This window comes from Lycorma delicatula, chromosome 3 (assembly GCF_047948215.1).
Source record: "Lycorma delicatula isolate Av1 chromosome 3, ASM4794821v1, whole genome shotgun sequence".
Taxonomy (NCBI): domain Eukaryota; kingdom Metazoa; phylum Arthropoda; class Insecta; order Hemiptera; family Fulgoridae; genus Lycorma; species Lycorma delicatula.
The window spans coordinates 193,271,693-193,297,601 of record NC_134457.1 but is presented as its reverse complement, the minus strand read 5'-3'; the positions used below and the strand labels follow the sequence as shown (position 1 = coordinate 193,297,601).

The 25,909-nt window shown below is 27.6% G+C and overlaps 1 protein-coding gene across 4 annotated transcripts in view; it reads right to left on the bottom strand.

Annotated features, from left to right (window-relative positions):
• LOC142322316 (uncharacterized) overlaps window positions 1-25,909 on the bottom strand; it is a 264,731-nt gene that overhangs the window by 108,261 nt on the left and 130,561 nt on the right. For 3 of the 4 annotated variants that reach the window (XM_075361256.1, XM_075361257.1, XM_075361254.1), the window contains exons 5-8: window positions 22,938-23,216; window positions 15,045-15,197; window positions 12,978-13,118; window positions 6,941-7,009 (exon numbers count right to left, since the gene is read on the bottom strand). In XM_075361256.1, the coding sequence (XP_075217371.1) occupies window positions 6,941-7,009; window positions 12,978-13,118; window positions 15,045-15,197; window positions 22,938-23,216 (642 nt within the window). The remainder of the gene's footprint in view (window positions 1-6,940; window positions 7,010-12,977; window positions 13,119-15,044; window positions 15,198-22,937; window positions 23,217-25,909) is intronic. The other variant, XM_075361255.1, reaches the window with a different exon arrangement.

Here is a 25,909-nt window from a genome sequence, read left to right as displayed (position 1 = left end):
GCTTCTTGATTATCACGTGTTGATGTTGGTAAACCGTAATCGCATAAGTATTTCTCACAACGCAACGACAATATCTTCAACCTCAATGAGACCTCTATTCAATATTTCATCTGAAATTGTAATCTCAACGTTATTGGTTTCACGTCGGATTTTATATAAAATATCTTTACAAAAATCTTTTTGGAACTTTTACCACAATACGTTCGGTTGGGCAGGATGACAAAAAAAATAATATAATTGCAAATAATTCTTTCAATTTAGGCGAAGACTGACGGATAGAAGCATCAGCAAGCGTATCTTTCCAGTGATTATCATTTTCCAATAAGCCAAGTGTACTGCAAGCAGGTTTATATATTTGGCGTAGCACACCATCAACAGTTTTCACGTAAGCAAAAGATGTAGGTCTTTCAACATTATGCAATAACATAAGCAGATGAAAATATTCACTTTGGTTTGGATGAATTGTATATACTCTACCCAGAGCAGCATCCTTTTTGATTCCAGGAAATCCTTCGATGTCAGTTCCGCGCTTTTTTCTGCTACACTTGTTATTATTATACGTATAATATCTAGGAACTTCAGGATATAATAGTGTCTTAGCGAAGTCATCGGACTTGTGGTCTTCTATGGACTTTCAAGGACTCGTTGGAGATTTTGTTCAACGAAATAAATACGTTGATAGTTTTCTAAGTGAACCGCTAAGTGAACAATAGTGGGATAAGGTAGATGTATTGGAAAGTCAAAAAATCGCCAATCGGCCTCAGATGTACATTTACATCCACCATTATTGTATTGATTCAATTCATCTTTTTGATTTTCAACCGAAATCAAAGAGAATTTTGTAACTTCGTGCAAAGCGAAGTTACAAAATTCAACATTTATGTGAGCATTAAAGAAACGTGACAACGGTGGACAATGTGGGACGATCCATTTATTATCAATATCAATTACGTTGTTTAAAGTAGTCGTATATATGTAGAAAATGTACATTCGAGGATACTTTTTTTCAATATTTTCCATCTATAGTGATGACCTATTTAATCACCATATGGTCCGTGACACATATGTTTACAAACAATGTCATATAATAACGGCTCAACATTTTTATCAGGGAGTTCAGCAGATATGATAAGATCAATTTCGTCAGGTCGTATTTTAGTTACTAACCATACCAATATGTGACAATAACGTAAGCCTCATTTTTGCCACTCGACACTTAACGCATAGCAGTTACCTAACCAAATATTTCTTTTTTGTTAATAAGGTCTACGAGTTTTTTCATTTTCAAATGAAAAACTTTGGGTATAATATCGTGTCTATCAGTAGATTTTTGACCAGTGAATAGTTCATTTTTTATTCTGGCCATTCAGAATTACACGTAAGATTTCTCATGCATACACCGTGGTGATGAACCATTGAAAGATGAGGGAAGTATGACATTTATGGAAGTATGCCATATCATTAGCATTAACATTGATGTCTTGTTGCACATTATCTCAAAATGAATGAAATCATCAACAAGTAATTTTTTTTGTTATTACGAATAAAGGCTAATCTTTCAGTGATCATTTTGGCCATCACGTCAACACAATACTGATTAAATAAGTTTCTGTAATAATATAAAAAACTGTCAAAGTTATCTCGAACCATAAAATTGATAAGCATAAAATTTCATGCAGGAAAATGTTTTATTTTATTAATTAATATTTAGGGGAATAATTAGATAATAACCATCTTCACCCTTCAAAAATAAAGGAGATATTCTAAAGGATCATGAGCGATGAAGCTCAGTCACATGTTGCATTTGACCGTCACGACAACATAAGATTATATCTCTAGGTCCTTTATTTTCATTAACCAAGAAAACAGCAACTTCATTAGTAGTTGGAGCATTATAGCGACCCCTATGCTGATTAACAGGTACAGAATCAGCATGAATTATTAATTAAAAATCTTCCACGTTACCCAAAGGTGTATTGTCAGTGTTGCATTTAAACTCTCTGATCAAATTATTATGTTCCAACAAAACTTGCTGGATTGCTGTGATTAGTTCTTCTTTACCCCCTAGTTACAGGGTTAAACCCCATCAGGGCTATGAAAAGTGGGTGTTGTGGCGACCTGAAGCGTCACAAGGCGGGGGGGGGGGGGGTCTTCCCCTACGGAGTTGGGATGTCCTGCATAAGTTAACACAACTGAATAAGCAAAAAATATTGGAATTTTCACACTGGTTGAAAGGGAAAGATGATATTTTGTACAACACTTGGTTTTTAGACAAGGCCTATTTTCATATTGATGGGACTGTTAACAAACAAAATATCCCCTATTGGGCGTCAGCAGCACCACAAATTGTGGATGAAAAACAACAAAATGACCCTAAAGTAACCGTTTGGGTAGCTTCATCCAGTCATGGATTGAATAGGACCAGTGTTTTCCAAAGATGCAGTTAATTTTTAATGGTATTTGGATATGTAAAGGAATGATTTTCTATCCAAACCGCTTGCAAGTGAGTTGTCTATCGATACTCAATGGTTTATACAAGATGGTGCAACCCCTCAAACCACTAATCTGTTGGATTTTTTAAATTCAGTTTTTGGTAATTGCATAATTTCAAATTGCTATCTGGGCCGGCAGAATGGAAGTTTCTTTTGGCCACCTTTAACCCCGATTTTAAATCCTTATAACTCTTTTTATGGGATTTTTAAAAGAGAAACTTTTCCCATTAAGACCTGAAAATCTTATGGAAAAGCGTGCGCAGATAGTTCAGTTGTATGAAGAGATTCAAGAGAACCTGTGACGCAGAGTCATCAGAAATGTCACCTTGAAGAGGTTGTTAGGTGTAACAGCAGCCATATTGAACATGTTATGCAGTCTTTCTTTTTCTTTCTGTTTAGCCTCTGGAACCACTGTAAGTTATTACTTAGAGGATGAATGAGGATGATATGTATGAATGTAAAGTGTTGTTTTGTACAGTCTCAGGTCGAACATTCCTGAGAAATGTGCTTAATTGAAACCCAATTACCAAAGAATACTGTTATCCAGGATCTAGTATTCAAATCCGTATAAAAGTAACTGTCTTTACTAGGATTTGAACCTTAGAACTTTCGACTTTGAAATCAGTTGATTTGTGATGATGAGTTAACCACTAGTTGCCCGGTGGGCTACGTCATGCAGTCTAAGAACTTTCTACAAACTTTACATTTGGTATGTAAAGTTATAATCATATTATATTTACAAATAAATATGTAATCCAAAATTCAAATGTGTCAACTTTTTGTGCACCACTCTGTAAAACTCAAATGAAATATTTTGATAACCTTTATTCATATAAAGTGGTCATTCATTTTATGACTTGGAAGAATTTAAATAATAATAATTTATTAATTCAGGTATAAACTATACGTTTTTGTACTGTATACAGTAAGAAATATTTGTAAGTACACTATGTATTTTTAATGAAATTATTGTTTGAAATTAAACAAAGTGATAATAAATTTTAATTGTGGAAAGAATTTTTGCTTTTCATGAAAATAGTTAAACACATTGTATTACAAAATACTCTATTTCTGAATGTGCCTAATGTTACGAGAAAAGAGTAATATAATGTCCTGCATAGTACCTGTCTACTTTGTGCAAGCAAGCTTTTATTTTCATTATAAGCACTATAAGTATAGCTGATCGTACACTTATTGACTTCACATGCTTGCTGGTGAAAGACAAAGTTGTGCTACAACTGATCTGTCGTAATTAACATGCTTTAGACTACTTTGAAAAGGATATGCTTCCATATTTTATTTTGTCAGTAGTAAATGTATATAATTTATATTTTGTATGTGTAAAACTTATTTTTTGAAAAAAAAATTCAAATTTTTACCACAAAAAATGGTCCTGCTCATCATTTTTCCAGATTAAACAATTTCTCATCGTTAAAAAGAAAAAGGGTAATTATAATTTTCATTAATGAGGACTTGGTATAAATAAATTAAATAATTTAATGAAAAGTGATTACAAAATAAAAATTAATAAAAATAGATAGTTATTTTTGTTGCAACAGTAGGTAGAGATGTATTAGTTAAATTTCAGCCATCATATTGATCATGCTAGGTTGAAGATAAACAAAATTTATGACTTGGCACTTGTAAATCTTGAGAAGGCATCTGATGTGGCCAAATGCCTTCCCATTTTATCCATGAATTTAATGTTTAGAATTTTACAACCACATCTAAAAATACTGTACTTGAAAAACATGAAATTTAAGACATACAAAAATACTTAACACCAGTCTGGGCAGACACAGCTAAAATCTAAAACATGTTTTGATCACATCTTAAACACATTTCTTGCCAACTTTAAAAAAGCTGTCAGTTTTTTTTTTCATTAATAGTAATTTTAAGGTATTAAAGAATAATACCAATAAAAGAATTACTGTAATTAAAACAAACTTAAAGTTATATTCCTTAAAAGACATTAATTATATTAATACACTGCGATATAAAAAAAATACTTATCACTGTTGATAATTAACTCATAATTATTTTCACTTAAATATTATTTGCACATAATCTGGAAGTATGTTATATTGAAGGGTATAAAAGGATATATAAGATAAAACAACCATCGACAAATTAATAGTAACAAGCTTTATATCTTACAATGTTTTTATGACAGTTTATCATATGATAAACTGTTAGCATAAATTTTATCTGTTTAGCATAAGTTTTCAAAAAAAAAAGTTTCCATAAAATCCCCAGACTAATAAAATTATTACTGCCACATTGAATATAAATGATCTGATGATAAATTCATTCCTTGCAATACATTTACCATAATTATCATTAATTATAGTAGAAGGAGAAGCAGAAAAAGTGGATAATGGAGAAATATGCTTTTTGTCTCTAGGATTTCTATTTTAGCAGCTATAAACCTAATTTAAGGAAGGCCAAATGAAATAAAAGTCCACAATGTCTGGTGCCATTTAAGGAGTAGTTTTAAGGCACTGTTATGGATGCTTTTTTTTATCTCAGGGACCACCATTAGGTATTGCTTTAGAGGATGATATGAATGATTTGTAGCGTGTGAAAATGCCATGCCTGACCGGGACTCGAATCTGGGACCTCTGGATGAAAGGCTGAGATGCTACCACTCGTGCCATGGAGGCCAGCTTACAGATGATTGTTTGACATTTCTAATCAGTCATCTAACAGCAGTGTTGCCAAACTGATGCAGGGTTCAAATGTACATCTTGTTATCTGTTTTCATCTTCTAATATCATATTAAGTATTTGGAAAAGATGCAAAATTTACTATTCTATAAATTACTAACACATAATTCTGAACATTTCTTCCCTTAAGTTCTTAGGTTATAATTGTTATAAATGCCATGCCTGACCGGGACTCGAATCTGGGACCTCTGGATGAAAGGCTGAGATGCTACCACTCGTGCCATGGAGGCCAGCTTACAGATGATTGTTTGAAATTTCTAATCAGTCATCTAACAGCAGTGTTGCCAAACTGATGCAGGGTTCAAATGTACATCTTGTTATCTGTTTTCATCTTCTAATATCATATTAAGTATTTGGAAAAGATGCTAAATTTACTATTCTATAAATTACTAACACATAATTCTGAACATTTCTTCCCTTAAGTTCTTAGGTTATAATTGTTTTGTTTCAATTATATATATTTGTTTTTGGGTATTCAGTTAAAATTTGATGATCTAATTTTTTTAAATTTATGATATAAAAATAGTTTTTTTTGTAATATGCCTCTTCTTATTTTATTTACATGTTTAAGATGGAATACATATAGTTTAATAGTTTTGAAATATTTTTTTACTTTGTTAATATTTTTGTATGTATTTATTATTTTACTACTTAAAAATATTTTTCTTGATAAATGATTAATACACATAAAAATATATCACAGAGAATTTCAAGGGAATATTTTTGAAACCATAATTTTCCAGTGTAAATAGAATTTCTAATTACTTAAATTTTTTTGTAGTTTTTCCTATTATTGCTGTGATTATTATTAGAATCTAACAGTATCATATACAAATTTATCAAATACAAAATTATCCTATACTTAGTTCTCAAAGGCTACTTACTCTTAAAATGTTTTTTTTTTTTTTTTTGAAAAGTACATTCTGAAAAGTCAGAAAAACTTTTTTAAAAAGTCAAAAAGTGTGTTTTTTAAATGTAATTTCCAACATTTCACTTTTTGCTTTTAATTTTTTTTTGTTTTAAAGTAATGGTTTGAAAATTAGGAGTTAAAAATGAAAAGTAGTAAGTAAGAAGTTATTAGTTTTATGAAAAACACTTTGCACTTTTCATTTTGTACATTTTAATTTTCAAAAAGTGAAGAATGAAGAGTCAGTCATTCAGTTCTTTACAGAATGAATACTGAGAAATGAAAAGTTGAAAAATACTTTCAAAAAACAGGACTCAGTTATAACTACTTCTAATATTTATTAGGTGTATAGTTTTGCAACATCATGCCTATGTATATGTCATTGGCTCTTTTGTTACTTACTTTTTGGACTTGAAGATTGTAGGAAGGTAAGTATTGATTTTTACTGTCTTGTGTATCAGGAAGAAGTGACTCAGATTATTCATTTAATTTAAACAAAGATTTTCATTTTAAGTTGAGATAGGTTTAATAGGTGATTTTAAAATTATCAAGATAAGGACAAGTCAATTTAATCCATTGAAAATATTCATTCAGTAAAAATACTGCTTCTTGACTTTATAGCTTTACTATACAATTGACTTTTAATTTAAAATAAATATAGAAATATATAGCCTACAATAAACATGATGAAATATAAGCAATGACTATTCAAATGCAAAAAGAAATTTATAAGACAATTTCTTTATGGTGATGTAAGAACAAAATTTATGATATGCAAATGCAGGTAAAATTATTAATTATTTGAACTTACTTACGTTTTCTCCATTTTGTTTGATTTCTTCCTCCTTCTGTTCTTTTAAAACTTGATTTAATTCACTAGCAATCTGTAAGAAATTAAAAAAGGCTGAATAATAAAAATAGAAAAAATATGGTTCACAAATAACAAATAATAAGAGTATATTTACCACTCATATTAGTTAAATACTGTGAGTGTGATGGTTGTAGGTGATCTGATACAAGAACCAGTCATGCCTGAAAATGGCACAGTTGTTCCTATAATTAATTAGCATACTAGTGGAAGTGAGGAGTGAAGTGGTTTCCGATTGTATTCTTCACTGAGTCAAACATACTGTTGCGTATCAATGTGGCAAGTTCATGAAATTACAGGTGACATTCTTTTCTGCAAGTGACACTTTGTTCATTACAAGGACTGGTAGTAAAAAGTACATTTACTCTCATAGAAAGCAACTGAACTGTTGCTGCTTTTAACACAGATGCTTTAAATGCATCAAAATTGTAAAAGTGACTGAGGTAGAAAGTGTAAAATGACAAATTAATGTACTCTTTCTGCAGAAAACAATGTATAATGTACAATCAGTAGGAAATTAATATATATATATATATATATTCACACACACACACACGAGTATAATTCAACTTGATCCAGTATAATTTAAAAAAAATATATAACTTAAAAAATGTTTAACTTTTTAATTTTTTATCTTAATTTAATTTCTGAAGTCTTATGTTATATTTTTTAAATTATCATTTTGAGTTTAATATGTAGTTTGATAATATACATTTTATAAAGAATTACAATTGAGGATGTGGGTTGCCATGAAAGTACTATTGTAGATGTATGAAAGAATAAGGTGAGTGTCATTTTAGTTTAACTCTGTACTTGGGTGGATCAAGTTGAATTATATATACAATAATTATTGTTCTTTTAATTCTAAGCAGTGACAGATTTACCATAAAGCAAAACAAGCAGCTGCTTGAGGCCTCATTTTGACAGGGGCCTTAAAAAGTAAAAAAATTTGTAAAATAAAAGTAAAATTAACAAAAAATAAAGAATATATTTATAATACTTTATGAATTACTTTTATAACTTATCTATAATTGTAATTGCTATTTTCAATTAGTAAAAGCTTCATTTATATTTATAGCATAGATTATAATGACAGTATATTTTAAAATTGGTTTGTCATGCAAACCATTTTTTCCCGCGCATCATTTCCATGTATAACAAAAAGATGGCGCCTTGGTCAAATGTTTTGTTCGTCTTTGTCTAAACCGGCAGAGATTCTTGAAGCATCTTGTTTCGTTGCTTGAGTCAAGGATACAAGGTATGTATTCGAATCATACTATTTAAAAATTCAAACGAAAAATTAAGGTTAATAAAATTCATTAAAAAATGTATCAGGTTGTGTCTGATTATTTCTGTTATCATAACCTATATGTTTATCAAATGAAATTTTGTAGGATAATAGGCAATTGGAACTTTCGGGGGGCCTCATAGGGGGGAGGAGGGTCTCAAAAATATCGATTTGCTTGGGGCCTCGTCCAAGGTAAATCCGGCACTGATCCTAAGCAAGGGGCTGATTTGTTTTTATCCTTAATTTCAAAATAATTGTCTATAAAGCAAGCCACTGTTTTATTAGCTGTATACTGTAGTTGAATAAATAAATACAATTGTAGTTGCTAATGACAACAATCTAGTCTAAAGACTAGATATGAGAGGATGTGATCTGGATGAACAAAAATCTGAATAATGCAGAAATTATATAAACTCTATTGTAATAACAAAAGAATGAAGTTTAAATTACAAAAATTTATTTGAGCTCATTTTTAATATATTCATTTGTAATACATTCAAACTTTACTCATAATAAGATAAATTTGGAAGAAAGTTGGCCATAGTAAGAAGCTGGCCTCACTATGTCACTCACATTTCTTCAGAAAAAGAACTGGATAAGTTTAATGTGATATTATTGCTACAACAGCTTTTGCTTGTACATAAGCTCACTATATAATTGATACATCAAAAAATTCAAATACTAATGAGTAAATATGAAAAATCAATTCTCAATTTGAAAATAGATTAAATCATTCTATTACATGAATCTCATTATACTGTATAAAATTGAAATTAAAAAAAAAAAATGCTTAAATTACAAAATTTACAAAAATAAATAATGTATCTTTTTAAAGTATCCTGACATCAAACTGGTCCAGATAATCTGCATGTTGGAGAAATGGATGACTGTCTGTAAAAAAAACAATTAACAAGGATATTTGTTTAAAATGGTGGATTCTTTCTAAGTAATAATTTTTAATTTAAACAAAATGAAGAATTAATTAATTAATGAAGAATATTTATCAAAATTACAGTTACTAATGAAGACTAACATGTATGACTGAAAACGTTTTACATATTTTAAAGAAAACATTTATAAAACACAACTTGGTTTTTTTTTAAAAAGAACATAAAATGTGTTCCATATGGTATTTACTGAACTAATATTCAAATTTTTTATGTCATTCATGATACAAGAATATATGAGATTTTGACATATTTAATAAATTGTTACAATTAACAGTTTTTTTCAGTTTATCATTAAAATGAATCATTTAGCGTAGAAAATTACTGTTTAACTTAGCTGATTAGAATTTATATGCTGAGTTCTGTTATTTATTTTTTTAAATACATATATTATCTAATATTTGCTTGAAAGTAATAAAATTATTATTAAAAATAGATAGACAATCTAAATAATTTAAAGTATTAATTTTCATTAATACATCTTATATTTTTTCTTATTTCTACACATATATTTAGAAACATTTACATTATATATTCTTGAGCCCTCAAATATTTAATCAAAAGCAAATCAATATTAAAAAGAATGTAATAAATCACTGCTGAAAAGGATCCTGTCAAAACATGTCTAAGCACACACACACACACACACAAAAGCCAAAAAGATGTATAAAACTGAATGATAAAGCTTTACCTTTAGTAAATACTTCAAAAGAAACAACTTTAAAACTAATTTTATCTTCTTCCAGTATGAAGATGTAATATTGTACATTTATATTTTGAATGATTGATCTTCTGATAAAGATACTGAAGATAGGTCAAATAAATACAGATGGACTATGTTAGACTAATGTTACATTCTTCTAAGAAGTTAAAACAAAAATTAATATTTTTTCCTTTTTGTTTATGCTCATTGTAATAATAAATGTCAATATTGCCATATTAATGAATAATTAATATAAAAGAAGTCGACCAATTCTTTTCAAAATTTAATACAAAAAAAGTCTAATTATAAAGAGAGAAATAATCTTACTAAAAAGCTATATTGAACTCAAATTTATAAATAATAATATGAAATCAAATAATATAATTTAAAAAAAATGTTTTTATTAGTAATATATATATATATATATATATATATATATTATATTTAAATTCTATTAAATAAACCACTTAACACAGAATATTAAGATAAGACATAGGTGATTTATTTAATAGAATTTAATTATAATTTAACATTATAAAGGCATAATATGAATCTTAAAAAGATTAATTTCTGTAAAATAATAACTTTATTATGTTTTTATTTCCTATAATAAAAATTCTTTATTTTAAGTACTATCAATTGATTTTAATAATTAAATTTAGTAAAAACCACCTAAAGGTTATTTTAAGTTAAAATAAATATATTTATACATAAAACTCAAAAATAATAATTACGATTAATAATGTTATTGTTACTTAATTAGTTATATGTCTTGTTTATCAATAATATTAAGTTAGTCTGCTGTATAATATTGAAGCAAACTAATAAATCTTATGAATATGGTTACATCTATTAAAAACATTCATTTATCTTATGATGTATTAAACTGATTCATTTTTAAACAAAATAATTCTTTCAATTTCCTACTAAAAGACAGAAAATTTTAAATTTTATTAATTAAACTACACTAAATGACAAAACAAGTTAATTTCTATCAAAGTAAACCTTCTTTTGTTTAGTAATGATTATTCAAGAATACTAATACTAAAAAATGGTTGCAGAGTGGTTTACTCATACTAGTTTCTTAAGGCTGAAATTGATTAATTTTCCTTGATATTTTTATAAATGTTTAAATTTTTCTTATTCATTTATTTAATTAAAGAATGCTGCTGTGAATGTATCATTTGCATATTTGTGTAAAATACGAATGAAAAGTTGTCCTGAAAATGGTGGTAATGTTGCTGAACATTTTGCGTTTTTGTGACATGTTTTTGTTATTTACTGATTATTTTGTGTAGCTACTTTCTGTATTATAAATTTAACTGATGGTTTATCAGTTACTTTTAATATAACATCTCCTTACTTTTTTTAAGTTTTACAAATCAGTTTTTATGTCTTAGTGCAGGTTTTAATTGATTACATTTTGTTCATTTATAGGCCAATTTTATGGATGCTTCATTTCATTTTTGTTTTGGTGTATCTTCTTTAGATTAGAGATTAAGGTGCTGAAATCATCACAGGTTGTATACACAATAGGGTGGTACATTTTTTCAACATAATATTTATTAGTGATCTAAAAAATTCTAAAATGAAAAACCGAGTTGAAAATTCATGAAATTGGAGTCAATCCCATTTTCTTTCAAGGAAAATGCTGAATGGGCCAGCCCCATGAAGAGATTTTTGGAGTAGTTATCATTGATCAAGTTAGTTTAAAATGGATAATGGTAATGGATCTGCATCTAAAATCATTCAAAGCAGTCCTGGCTTTTGTGAAAGCCAAGATACTATTAATTATGGTCTGCTGATCACTATTGGAATGTTTTTAAAGTTTTCATTCAGTTCATGAGGACTGCACTGGATAAAATATTAATACCAAACTGTATTTATAAATTGCAATGAATTTCAAAAAATGAAACTTCTGATTGCAAAATTGTTTCAGGCACTAATCACTTCCTTGGTATAAACTAAAAATGGTGTATCTATATTATAATGATTTTAAAAACAAAAGGACTAAGAAGACAATTATCATTCTTAATGAACATATTTAACAATTTTAGCTGATGATTTTAAATAAGCAAACAGTGTTGTCATCATTAGGGACAAATGATTTTTCACATTGTGAAATAGTTCACTGCATAGGAATTAATATTGTAATGTAATTTTTTTCTAAATGTTGTAATTACTCTTTAGGTATATCATTTACCATAATAGAAGTCCTACATATTTATTTAATATCTACTTACATTTTCATGTTTGCTTCAAATCTTTCCCACAATTTTGATAATTTTTCTAATGGATTCTATTGTGATAAGTGTATAGATTTACACACATTATTTTAGTACTCTTGTACCCTGTATGACTTATTGAAAGAAATTTAAATATTTTTGATATATCTATCTTATTTGTTTCATTAATATTTAAAATTTAAATAGTAAATGTTAATCTGTCCCCAAATTAGAGAGGGTACAATATATCTAATCATTTTTAATACTTATAACAGCTACCAGAAAGAAATGCATTCAGATTATTATTAATTTTTTTAAATGTGTTATTCAATTTCATTGGCTTACTAATCTATTACAAAACAAAGCAATTCCATGAAAAGAAAAAATTCAACAGATTGTAAGTATTTCTAATATTATGAATATAATAATTTAAAAAAAATAATAATAAAAAATATATATATTATCATGGTTGAAAAAATTTATCACTTAATCTTGGATAATCAGGAAATTAGTGTGATGTAATGTCACTCTGAAGCAGGCTAGTCGTATAAAATATGGCAAATATATTTATATTTTACCAAATCAATCCATAGAATTTGTTGAATAAATATACTTCAATTACTTACGTCAATTACTTAACTATCATGTGTTTGTCGTTAGTAGCTAAAGCTAAAAAGAATGAAATTTAGTTATAGTAACATGTTGGGTTAAATAAGCATGAAATTTAGGCTGTAAAGTAAAAGTTTGTTAATATAATAAAATTTTATTAAATTTGTAAGCGTCATTTTAAAGCACTTGTAGTGATCTGTATATGTGTGTACCTGTAAACTTTGCCAAAGGTGTAACAGATCATTTCTAGCAGGAAGAGACAGGGGTCGTTGACCCTGATTATAAGAAATGTTACTGTCCAGAAGTGAAGGGATCAAAGAAAGTAAAGTATGACATGTCCTTTCTTCAGTTTGCTAAAATAGTAACAATATTTCTATATAAAAAAGTAAAATAACACAGAATAAAAATTAAAAATGTTGGATCTATTACTACAACCTCTAACTTTTTAAAAGTTCTTTATTTTTAATACTTTAAGTTGAATAATTAATGGTAAAAAACTAATTTTATTTGTTATTGAAAATGTACAAGCATTTTGTACTTATAAATTAAATTTTTTAATTTATACCTGTAAAACGATTCACTTGAGAAATTCACAATTTCTCAAATTTTACTTTTATTTATATCACTAACAATTGCATAAACACAGTAGAAGAGCTAAATGTGTAGTTATAGTAAAAATATTGAATAAATTGATAGTAAATTCAAAAGTGTAGAATAGTTTTCAGGATACAAAGATGGGTTATCAGATCTTCATTTGTTATACTAATATATGTGATTATTATAGGGATATTTTTAATATAATAAAGATTTTGATATTTCCACGTCATTTATACTTAAAATAAGCAAAATTTGTTTAAAAAAAATCATTTATTCCTAAACAGTAATAATAACCATTTGTATCAAACCAGACAGCACAATTATTTTCACATTATTACACAGTATTTGGTCAATGAGAAAAAAGATTTTATTTTATTTTTTATAAATTACTGAATAGCTTAAAAGATCTTTCTGACAATTTACTTTAAAGTAAGTGATTTTATTTTACAGAGATTATATTATATGTTGATGAGTTTTTTTAGTTGACAAATTAGATACTAACTTGAATTAGCTGCATACTTGTTTGCCTACTTAAGTAATTAGTTAAAAATTACTGCTTTCAAAATCTTTTTTTCTAAATCTGTACTTTCATATAGTGGCATTAATATTAATCTTGTATTTATAATCACTTTTCTATTTTATTAATTAATTTTATATTTTGTAATGGTGCTCTGACCAAGGTTTTTCATGGTTTTTCTTGATATTTTCAGGCAAATGTTCTACAATTCCTCCCTTTTATCGGTGGAATAGCACCACTAACATTTCAATCATGATCTAAAAATTGCATAATTATATAGATGATCTAAAAGTATTTTTTCTATTTTTCTATTTTTACAAAGACAGATCTCTAACAAGGTAAAATAAAAAAGCAGAATTAAAATACCACAATGAAAATTATTAATAAATGATATCAATAGACATACTTGCTTCTAAAGTTTAGGCAACTTAAAAATCCCAAATATTGACTAAAATTTTAGAAAAAAGAAGCTAGATAAAAGCAAGAATTATAAGAAAATTTCTTAATAACAGTTAATGACAGCAATAATTAAGATATTACTGTTAAAAGAGACACTAACATATTATAAATTATGTTAAAAACCTTGGAGAGAAGTACAGAAATTGCAGAAAAAGTATTAATATTGCTTTATAAAAATATTTCTAGTTCTTTTCCTAGAGTTCTAACTCTCTCTCCTGCAACTACAATAAAATATCAAAAACTTTTCAGAAATAAAGAGCTTAAACTAGATGACTAATGTGGTTAAGAAATATAATATATATTTCTAGTACATCTAAAATAGCCACTATCTCATTGAGATGACATAAACAAATCTGAAGTACCATTAAAAATTATGTAAATAAAAGTTTTTATTCAGTATATTTTTTTATCTTAAATATCATCTTTGTAAAAGATTTAAGAGCGCAGTATAGAAGTTGTTTTTATATCACGTTTAACTGTGAAAAGAGTCATTAACTACATCAGCGAGAATAATAAAATCTTTTTAGCTGCATTTATTATAAATTTCTACGATTATACTATCAGATAATCATATGTATACTACTATAAACTTTATCAAATATCATTGTATATTATTCATCCCTTATCTTTTTCACAAAAAAAAAAAATGATTTCGGATTAAAAATTTATACAAAAACTTATTCTTTACTCTTTCCAGAACCCTTACCTGTTCAGTAGAAGTTTGAAAATTATCCAGTGATGTTGTTGAGGTCTGTCTATCTGTTTTTCTTTTTGTTTCATTTTCTTCTTTTGTTGAATCTTCACCATTTATTTTCATTTCATTATCTGCATTTTCTGTGTTGGTATATATAACATCAATCTGAATTTAATGAAAAGAAAAATAGCAACAACTAGTACTTAAAATTTATATAAAAGGATAATTTGTTATAAATATATAATATAGACAAAAGTTGGATATCAGATCTAAAGTTTAGTATAAAATGAACTGAATTAAACAATTTTGACCCAATTTCTATTCTTTTATATGAATGATTTAAAATTTAAACTTTGTTCCTTTTTCAACCAAGCTGATGATATGGTTTAATAATCTGTCCTTATTTTTTTAGATCAACATTTTGTTCCATCAGTTGTATTTCTGGGATTGTCATTAGTGCCAATTTTGAAGCAGTTAAAAATCTACAAGGTTTTTGATAAAAAAAATAAATAATTTGTAATGTGTACTTTCTTTAACATACTGATTTTTTATTTCAGCATGTTACTGATTTTGCATTTTTATAATGTGTTGAGTTCAACTTTCTCAGTATAATATGTGAATAAACATTATATAAATCACACATAATTTTCAATTATCAAATGGTAGTTTACTTATCACTGAAAACTACCAATATGGACATTGGTTCCTCAATAGAAACATACCCGAAAAAGAAAATTTGCAAAATTATTAAAGAGTTTTTTCCATAAAATTAGAAAAAGTGAGGTGTGATAATTTATATTAATTTGAAACTTATGTTATAGCACCATCGTGATTTGTTCCTGAATGAAATTAGAGGTAAACTATCCTGATTTTAAGACAGTGAATCTAAGAATTGATAATCTTCTTCCTTTACATTTCCTTTTCTGCAAACTTGAAATTTTCTTCTTTGGTGGGTACCATGAGAGACTGCCAGCTTTTTTTTAATTTTTGTAAGCTAAATTTTGTTGGGGTGACTAATAAAATTTTAATCTTTATTTTTTTTTACATTTTTAAATGTAATTTTGATCTCAATGGCTTCATTTGTGCTATTGCAGTGGTGCTGACTGGTAGATAGTGAATCAGCTGCTTCCCAAGAGAGGCAGCAGTTCTGCTTGTGGCTTGTACAGTGACTCATTCCTGTCTGGAAGCTGCACAAGAAAACCTAGTCTAATGGCTAAGGTGACATTTAGTAAAGTTAGGTCTCCATCCTCATGGCTGACTGATTACTAATAGGATGAGTATGGCAGATGATAAAGTGAAAGTGGTTGTCATGACTGGGCGGCAGAGATTGAGTTCTCTTTAGTTCCGGGAGGGTGAAACATTTGTGTACCCCAGCCTGGTGGCAAAGTATGTAGGGATTTGGATGGATGGGCACAGGTCTTTCTCCATACATGTTGAGGAAGCTGTCAGAAACAGGGTTGTCCAAGCCCTGACAATGTTGATGAGCGGTATGGATGGCTCCAGTACAGTAAAGAGGAAGCTACTATCCAGTGTATACTCTTCAGTAGTGCTCTATGAGGCATCTGTTTAGGTTGGTGCTCTGGATAGGGCACGCAACAGAAGAACGTTGTTGAGCCAACAACGAGTGCTCAATCTTTGGGTTATTGCAGGGTACAAGATGATAGGTACAGAGGCGGCATCAGTCATAGCTGGTGTGCCACCGATTGACCTGCAGGGCAAGATGAGAGGCATTCTATTGCTTCGGGGAGAGAGAGGAAGTGGCTGTCGACGAGAAGTTCAGAATGACAGGTGAATGTGGTGGAGACGGGATGGTGGACATACCGCCTCATCAATGACATTAGGAGCTGGGTAGAGCGGAAGCACAGTGATACCAGTTATTAGCTCACCCAGTTAATATCAGGGCACGAATCCTTTCAAGATTACCTATACCATATGAGTAGGAGTACCACGAGATGCTGCTGTGATTGTGGAGAGCATGATATGGCAGAACACGTATATTTTTTTGCATGAGGTGGAGAGACTTGAAGGCCGCCTTGATGGACCACAGTGCAGTAAGTGTGGATAATATCATAAGTGTGATGGTGGGTGACAGAGATGCTTGGATGAGAGTAATGACTGTGGTGTCACCATAATTCGAAACTAGGCAGTGGAGGAGGGGGACAGGCAGGCTGGAAGTCTGTAGTTGACCTGAGGTGGAGTGATTGATGTCAGATGGCTGTGGGTGGCCAGCCTTAGGGGGTGGGTAGCAGGGGATCCTCAGAGTCGTTGTTTGCCAATGATCCCCTGGAGACATCGTTCTGGCTATTCTAATTCGGTGACAAGAGCGCCTGGGTGATTGCACAGGGGCTGTGTACATACCATGTGGATTAGGTCTGGTTCCTGCATGACTAAAGGGGGAGGTTTTTTTAGCGGGTGAGAGCTCTGCACTTGCTGTCACAGCTGTAGTTGGTGATGGTTTTTTCTCCCCCTAAGGAAAAAGAAAATTCCCATCCTCAAATGCACCCGTGGGTGATAATAAAAAAAAAGTTGCTTTCATTTTCATTAACAACACATTCTAGATTGTGAATTGAGACTGAAAGCTATATTCACGTTTCATATTACTATTCATTAAGCCACGTGTACTTGGATACTTGAAAGTTAAGGAATACAACAAAAGCTTATACAGAAAACTTATTTTAGCATATACAGGTCCTGAGTGAATAAAGATGCAGAATATGTTTTTGATAATTATTGTATCAATATTATAATATTACTCATCAAACTTTAGAAAGTGTAAATAAATAGATGCACAGAAATTCTACTTGGGGTGTCTTAAGTAATGATGGCATTGCTAATAAATAAATCATTTATTCTGATTGGTAGATAGCAGTAATTAATGTAGATCATAATAGAAAATGGTAAATATACTACTTCATATAAAGATAAAATAAAGGTACTGCTGCAGAATTTGTCAGAGAATACATAATTAAAAGCCATATAAATTATTTAAAATATAAATATAAGAAATGATGAACAGATGCAATGCATGAAGATACCAAATATAAAACATAATTTAAAAAAAATTCTAATTCAGGTTTTATTGAAAATATTTGAGCATATATTTTGTGTGTGTTGAACAGGATGCAGAAAATTCAGGTTTTTCTTTATAAACACAAAAATTTTGCTTTATGGACCACAAAAATACTGTTGTTATCATTAATGGAAATTCTATCCATGGGACTAGCAATGTTATGTCTACTTCAGAAGCATATAATGCAATGGCTTTGTCTCTACTTCAAGTTAGACTGTTACAAGTGTACCTGATTAATAATTTTTTGAATTGCTGTCATAAAATGTTCAATTCCTTTTTAATAATTATCTTCAGAGAGAGATGTGTCATCTGCTAATAGCATAACAGTGAATTTTTTAATGTTTTGGGACAGGACATTAATAAACACTATAACAGTAAGAGACTGAAGACATTTCCTTGTTGCTTTCTGCTTTTTACACATTGAAGCAGGAACCTACATTTTACATGAAAAATAATAGTAATGGAAAGGATAGTATACTACTACTACAGGATACTGCAGGTAGCAATAAGCCAATTTCCAGTCCATTAATCCATCTCCACTCTGTACATCAACTGAGCTTTCTAAACTTTGATGAGCAGTACTTTTAGATGATTCAAAGTAAATGGGATGAATGTGGTGTCATGCTAAGAGTAACTTGTAATATCAGAATGTTATTTTTCTTTAATTCTGTAAAAAATGTGGCTCCCACTTCTACAAAATGAAATTATGTTTGCAAATCCTTTAAATATAAGCAATTTCTTTTGAATCTGTTTCTTGGTATTAGTATTTCAAGAATTCAGATGTTTAGTGAAGTATAATTGTTTTATATATTCTAATAAGAAACTGTTGGTAAACTGATAAAGTAGAAAACAAGGAGTCTCCATTTTTCAATAGGTATCAATAAAAATTAGTATATATACAACTGAATTTTCAGAGATATAATTTAAATTGCAAATTTTTATATATATATGTGTGTATAAATAATATATTATATTTATATAATTAGTAGATATTAATTTATTGAAAATATTCTTCAAACATAAGACCAGTAAAGAAAGAATAAGTGATGGGCTTGGGAAATTGCCACAAGCTTTAGGGATGGCATTTTACCAAACTCTTCAAAGCCTAATAACATCCTTTAAATGTATTTCTGCTTCTGTATTCTACAAAAAAATGTTACTAGGTGTTACCTTTAAATTTTAAAACCACTATTAAAATATTATATTTATAGTATAAAAAACTAAGATTTTATTTGTGTTAGTAACATCCGATTTTCTGTACCACCAAATTTTACTTTTCACTTATCATTTTATTTTTAACTTTTATGCGATTTTGAAGTAAATGTATTAATAAAATAACTAACAATTATTTTCAAATTAATAACAACTGGTGTTTTATAATGAGTCTTTTGATTTAAGGTTGCTGTTTCAAAAATCTTAATTTTATCTTACATCTATTAAACTGATACAATCTAGACTTGATGAGCATTTTATTAATAAATATAAATTACAATACATATACAGTATTCAGTGTATAGTATTATTAGTCCGTGCCAAATTATTTACAATAAAATAAATGGTAAATATTCACTTAACTTAATTAAACATGTTTATAAATAGATTATGCTTCTATAAAATTATAATAAAATGCTAATATTTGCCAACATATGAACTGAATAATACAGATTGTATTTAATAAAGAATAGAATTATATGTTACAGTGCTAATTTCATTCTGTTGCCATGATTCAGACACAAAACACTGTTACTTAGACTAATCTATGTAACTAATATACTCTAATCTCTAAGAAAATTTTCTTTAAGTACATGATAAAATATTTTAAAGTTTAAAAGAAATGAGAACTGTTGTATTTGAGATTCTAGTACAATAATATTGATTGTAATGGTAGATATTAATATAAACTTATTAGATCTTAAGTGTTCTCAATTATCAACATATTGATTTCCCAATAAAAAATTTATTATTATCTTACGAAGTTTGAAATTACCAAAAAGAAAAAAAAAGAAGATATTTATTCAATGATTTCTTTTAACAAACAAAATTTACAGGAAGAAATAATTTCAAGTTCAACCTGAATTCATTTAAAATTTTGCAATATTTTAGCTGTTATTACATATTATTATGTTTTCAGTTATGTAATCAATAGTTCTTACTAATATAATCAACAAAAAAGTTAATTCAGCATTGCTTTTGCAGTTACAACAAAGAGAAATGTAGGATCAGTGGAGCAGCTGGTGGATGATTTACATATTACTTTTTATGAAACATAAGTACATAATTTTCATGGTTATAAATGACAAAAAAATTGTTTTTGATGAATATAAAATTCATTGTTTTTTTATAAAATAATTAAATTGCAGATATATTTTAACACTGATACTTTTTTAATCTGGCTATCTAGATTGATTGGAAGAAATTGACTGTAATAAAAACTTTGGTAAACAAATGTTTATAAATAAGCACCTTGCTTTATAATTCCAGAAAACTACAATAACATATTATAGATAATTAATTACATTACAGGCTAATAAAAAAAGCTAATAATTAATGGATTAAGGGTTGGTTTTGTTATAAATTGTGCAGTGTAAAAATTGTAATGTAAGAACAAAAACGTAAATATACAAAAAATAGATAATGGAGGTCAAGGCTAAGCAAGTTGAAGCTTAAAGATTAGCAAAGAATAAAAAGAAATGAATAGGCATTGAACCAATCAAATGGCTGATAATGAAAAAAATAGATTTCATAATTACTTTTATATTTTTTCATGTAAAATTACCAACGTTGAAAAACTGAAAAACAATTAATCAAATAACATAATTAAGGTTGAAATTTCAAGATCTTTATGAATTTTGTATAGTACTTATTTGTAATACTTGCAGTTGCATTATGAATAGATAGGTTCTTCAGGGATTTCAAGTGTCAATTTTTTATTTTTTTTATTTGCATATTTTAAAATATCATGAAAGTGAGTACATGTTGTAAACAGAAATAAATCTTACAAACTGTAAGTCTATCTTTAGTACATCTATTTCTGATTATGTGCAAAAAGTAAAATGGAACTAGAAATCTTGGCAAACCTGTTTGCCTAGTTCTCCATACATAATTTACAGCTGGAATTTAAGTTAAAAAAGAAGACACCATGACTGAGAAAAAACCTTTTACTTTACTGTTATTTATAATGAGAATTGTCAGATGATAAATTTAACTACACGTTTTTATATAAAATGTATATATATATATATATATATATATATATATTTATACTTATTTACTCACATATAAACTGAATTAATTATACGTTTATTAATTATAAATTCCTGCTGTAAGACAGTAAAATCTATCAATAAAAAAAAAATAAGAAGAAAATTTGCCACAAACTCAAATAGACATTCTCCCAGACTTTATAATAAAGTATTTGTAATTTCTTTGTATTGTATTTTCACTATGAACTAAATAAATACATAATGAAAATAAATTCTAATAATATGCTAATTAAATGTTTTCAAATTCTAATATTTGTTTTAGTAACATGTATTAATTAAATCTATATATTTAATTATATCTATATATTTTTCAAATTCTATTAGTATGTTATTTCAGTTTTTATGTACAGAAAAAACTTGAGTATATCCCATTACTTTAGATTCAACTCTATTTTAAAGTGTCAAAAGAATGACAAAGAAAGAGTGTTACGAAAGAAGAGTGTTATGTAGTAATATATATGTATATTTATAGAATTGTTACACTAAGGATAAAATTTTGTTCTAAAAAACCAAATGAATAAATTTAGTGATGTACAAAAGTTGAATAATTCCTCTATTCTATAGATCTGATAATTGATGACCTGAAAGAAATATGAAGTGTAAGAAAGCTTTTATGAGTCACTGATATTTTTATTAATAATAACAATATTATTATAAGTATTGACCTGGTTAAAAATATTTGCACATATTATTTATGATATTTAATTAATTATTTTAGTAATTTACTGATAAAAGAAATAAAATTTGCCATTTTGTTTCTGTTAATAGAAAACTCATATAATTGGAACCTTCTGCATGTTTTCATGCAGAGCTTTTCAGAGTTTTCATGTGCACTATACACATTTTAAGGTATTTTTTTTAAAAATACTTATAACTGAAGAATATCTAGTTATACTATCTGACTGTAGAGGAAAATTTAAGGAATCATTAGAACAGTTGATTTTCTAAATTATTATTTAGTACAAAAAAAAAATATATATATAATAAAAATTAATATAATCATTTTAATAATATATTTACATTATTCTAGACTCCTTGGTGGTCATAAAAAGGAAAAAATATAAAAATAATAACATGATTATTGTTATTTTTGGTTGATTTAAAATTGAAAAAAACATGTTTCAAGATACGTATACTTCCAGTGCTCCCTTGTTTTTGTCATATTTTAATCAGTAGTAATTAAAATATGAGAATTTTGTAAAACATTTTATAGGTTAAAATTACAAATTTATAGAATGCTAATAATATTCATAAAGAAAAAACTACTCATGTTTAATTTATGCAACTATATTTGCTAAACATTAATTTTATAAACCACTTAAAATACCGAATAATCAAAAATAGCAGCTGACATTTGTAATGTAGGATATGGAGAGGCCTGACTGCAAAAAGCCTTAAAAACTGCAATGTAAAGGGGTAGTTCATAGCTGGTTGCTAATCTAATTAGCAGATCAATCAATACAGCAAATATGAATACAAGGGGTTCAAAGTGTAAGAACAACTATACCTTAGGAATGAAATGTTCATAAACATGCAACTAATTATATTAAACCAATATTAATATTTACTTACTGGTGGTGTGTAATTTACATCTGGATTTTCAGCAACAACATGTTGTTCAATTTCTGATATAATTTCTTTTAATGTAGATTTTATATTTTCTTGCTGTATTTCTCTGTTATTATTATTATTATCTTCTGTTGAAGGTTTAGTACCACTTAATGCCTCAAATTTTTCTTTTGTAATTAAACCATTAGTTTTTTCAATATCTGTGATCAGTTGTTGTAACTCTGATGACTGTGATGTTTCTGACCGAAGTTGATTCTCCCCTTCTGTTATTTTTTGTTGTTCCTAAAGAAATTACACATTTCAACTTATTATGAATGTATAATAATTACACATTAAACTTATCATGAATAAATAACAAACAAGCTTAGATAATTGTATATGTAGACCTAATTATTATTAATATGAGTTAATTACAGCAATTTTATTTAACAGTTGTTATAAAGTGAGAAATTTTTTTGTGATTTAAAAATGTCCATTCAAATTGTTAAATATAATCTCATAATATATTAAATATATAATTATATGTAAAATCTTTAATAATGTTAATTTTAAATAACTCGCTTTAATTTCCAATTTTAAGGATAGTAAAATATTAAATTTTGTTAACTTGTTTTATTCCTCTACATAATTGTAGTAATAATTTAGAACAATTTAAATTTACAATTTAATTCTCAAGACTGTGGTTATATCATGAATAATAAGTCTCTGAATTCATATCTAGCATAAAAAATTTAATTATATGAAACATCTCAAAAGGACAAATTAGAAAATTATTGTTTATAACAGGTGGTTAAAAAAAGGTTTCTGTTTTCTGGTATGGTTACATACATTCTTTTTCTACTTATCTTTTTTATAAATGTTCAAAAACTATCTTCTTCACAGGTATAAATTAAGTTATTAAAAAAGTACCACCTAATTTTTTGGAATGACTTCATTCCTTTTTATTTGTATGTGATGTATAATAATGTATTACACCATGATTATTTTGATGATGTGATTAATGCATATTTAATAAAAATCAAAATCTTGGAGGAGATATATGACCACATTGCAATCTTTTTTTACTTTAGGAGTTTGAGACCTTACTTTACCTGATGTATACCTCAGTTTCTAGTTTGGCTGAGGTACAAATATTAGTGTGGTAGATGGAACCAGTATAGTGACACTCAATTGTTGAGGATGTTTCAGGCATCCAAAGAAGGTACTATTTGCATATCTAACCAAGGAAATGTGTCAAAATGGGTCAATGTATAAATTGAAAGGATCTGTTTATAGGTTACAAGGCAAGGATAATTTTTTTTTATTTGTACATTGTATTAGAAATGTAAATCTCAGTTAATGTTTTCAGAAATCCATGATTTCAGCTGTTTCTTTTCTCTGTAATTGATATTCTGAGGAAGCAGGGGGTGTCGGGAGCAGTACTTACTGCTCATGATACAGTAGTTTCAGTATTCCATTGAAAAAATACTTTAAAAAATTAAAAAAAAAAGAGTTTAAAAATTTAAATACTATTTGCTATAGATTTACATATTAGGAAATACTAAAAAAATAATAAAACAATTTAAAATCAGGTTTTGTATATTAACAATAATGCATTAAATTTTCAGTCAGTTTTTTCAGTACATATTTCACTTAAAATTCTTCCAATAAAACACGTGACATCTGTGTGTTACATATAACTAACAATGCTCTGCATATGCTTTTTTGTTTATTTGTCTGATTACAGGAGGAACAAATTAAAGCATCTCCTTAAAGCAGGTTGTGATTTTCTACTTGAAGGTTAAATATTCTTATATTACATGATTTTTTTTTATAGGCTTAATTATGTAATTTTAACACTGAAATCATGTACCATTTTGATTTTACTATTCTGGCATCAATATCAATAAAATGTATAGCTTTTAATACACAAACTTACATAAACTAAAGTAAGCCAGATGAATTTGTTTTGTGATTTAACAATAAATGGGCCAGCTAATCACTGGCTAATGGGCCAGTTGACTAAATCTGTTTATATTTTTCATGCTCAATTGTGATACTTAAATATGAAAAAGTATTTCAGTACTATTGGTCAAAAGAATCAAAATCATTATTACGAAAAAAAACTTGACTGAATCTTTGTAAATATCATTAAATACTTTTATTTAAAAAAAGGAGTAGTTGTAACTGTTAAAAACGGTTTTTTCATGAATAGATAAGACACATCTATAATATTAAAAGACTCCTGACTTGGAATAAACATAGATGATACAAAATTGTAAACTGAATGCGATTATAAAATACAAAGATTGAGGATCTTAATAAATGATGTTTTGAATATAAAATATCCACTTTGTATGGTGCTGAAATGAAAGAGATTAAATAATGTGACAGGCATTAATATCAATTTAAAAAAAATATAAAAAAAAATAATGCATAAAGAAAGATAATGGTTTAATCTATTTAAATGGAATTACATATTGTATAAACAATTTGATTTTTCACTTTATACCTGCTTTTTATATGTAAATCATGAATTTTAGAATGCAAAAAGTACTTCCTATTTATTACTATTACACTATGCTTCCATTAACAGAATTTGGTATAGTATTCTCAATACTTATTCAATCATGAAGGAATGTTTTAGATGACATTTATAACTTTACATCAGTATAATTATATAATACTAATTAAGTTTTAACAAGAATCAATGTCTTTTATTAATACATATACGCAGATCCAAATAAATAACAACGAATACACAAACAAACCCCCCCTACACACACTCACATGCATGCATAAGTAGATATATTTTTATAGTCTTTTATCTGAAATTCAAAAATATTGAACCAAGTGATTAAATCTGTTTAAAATCAGGTATTATATATCTTAGAAAAGAAATTCAATAACATTGTTAAATTTGGGTCATACAATATACATTTCTCTATTAAAATAAGAATACAAGAAAAATAGAATTTAAAAAGAATTGTTTATAA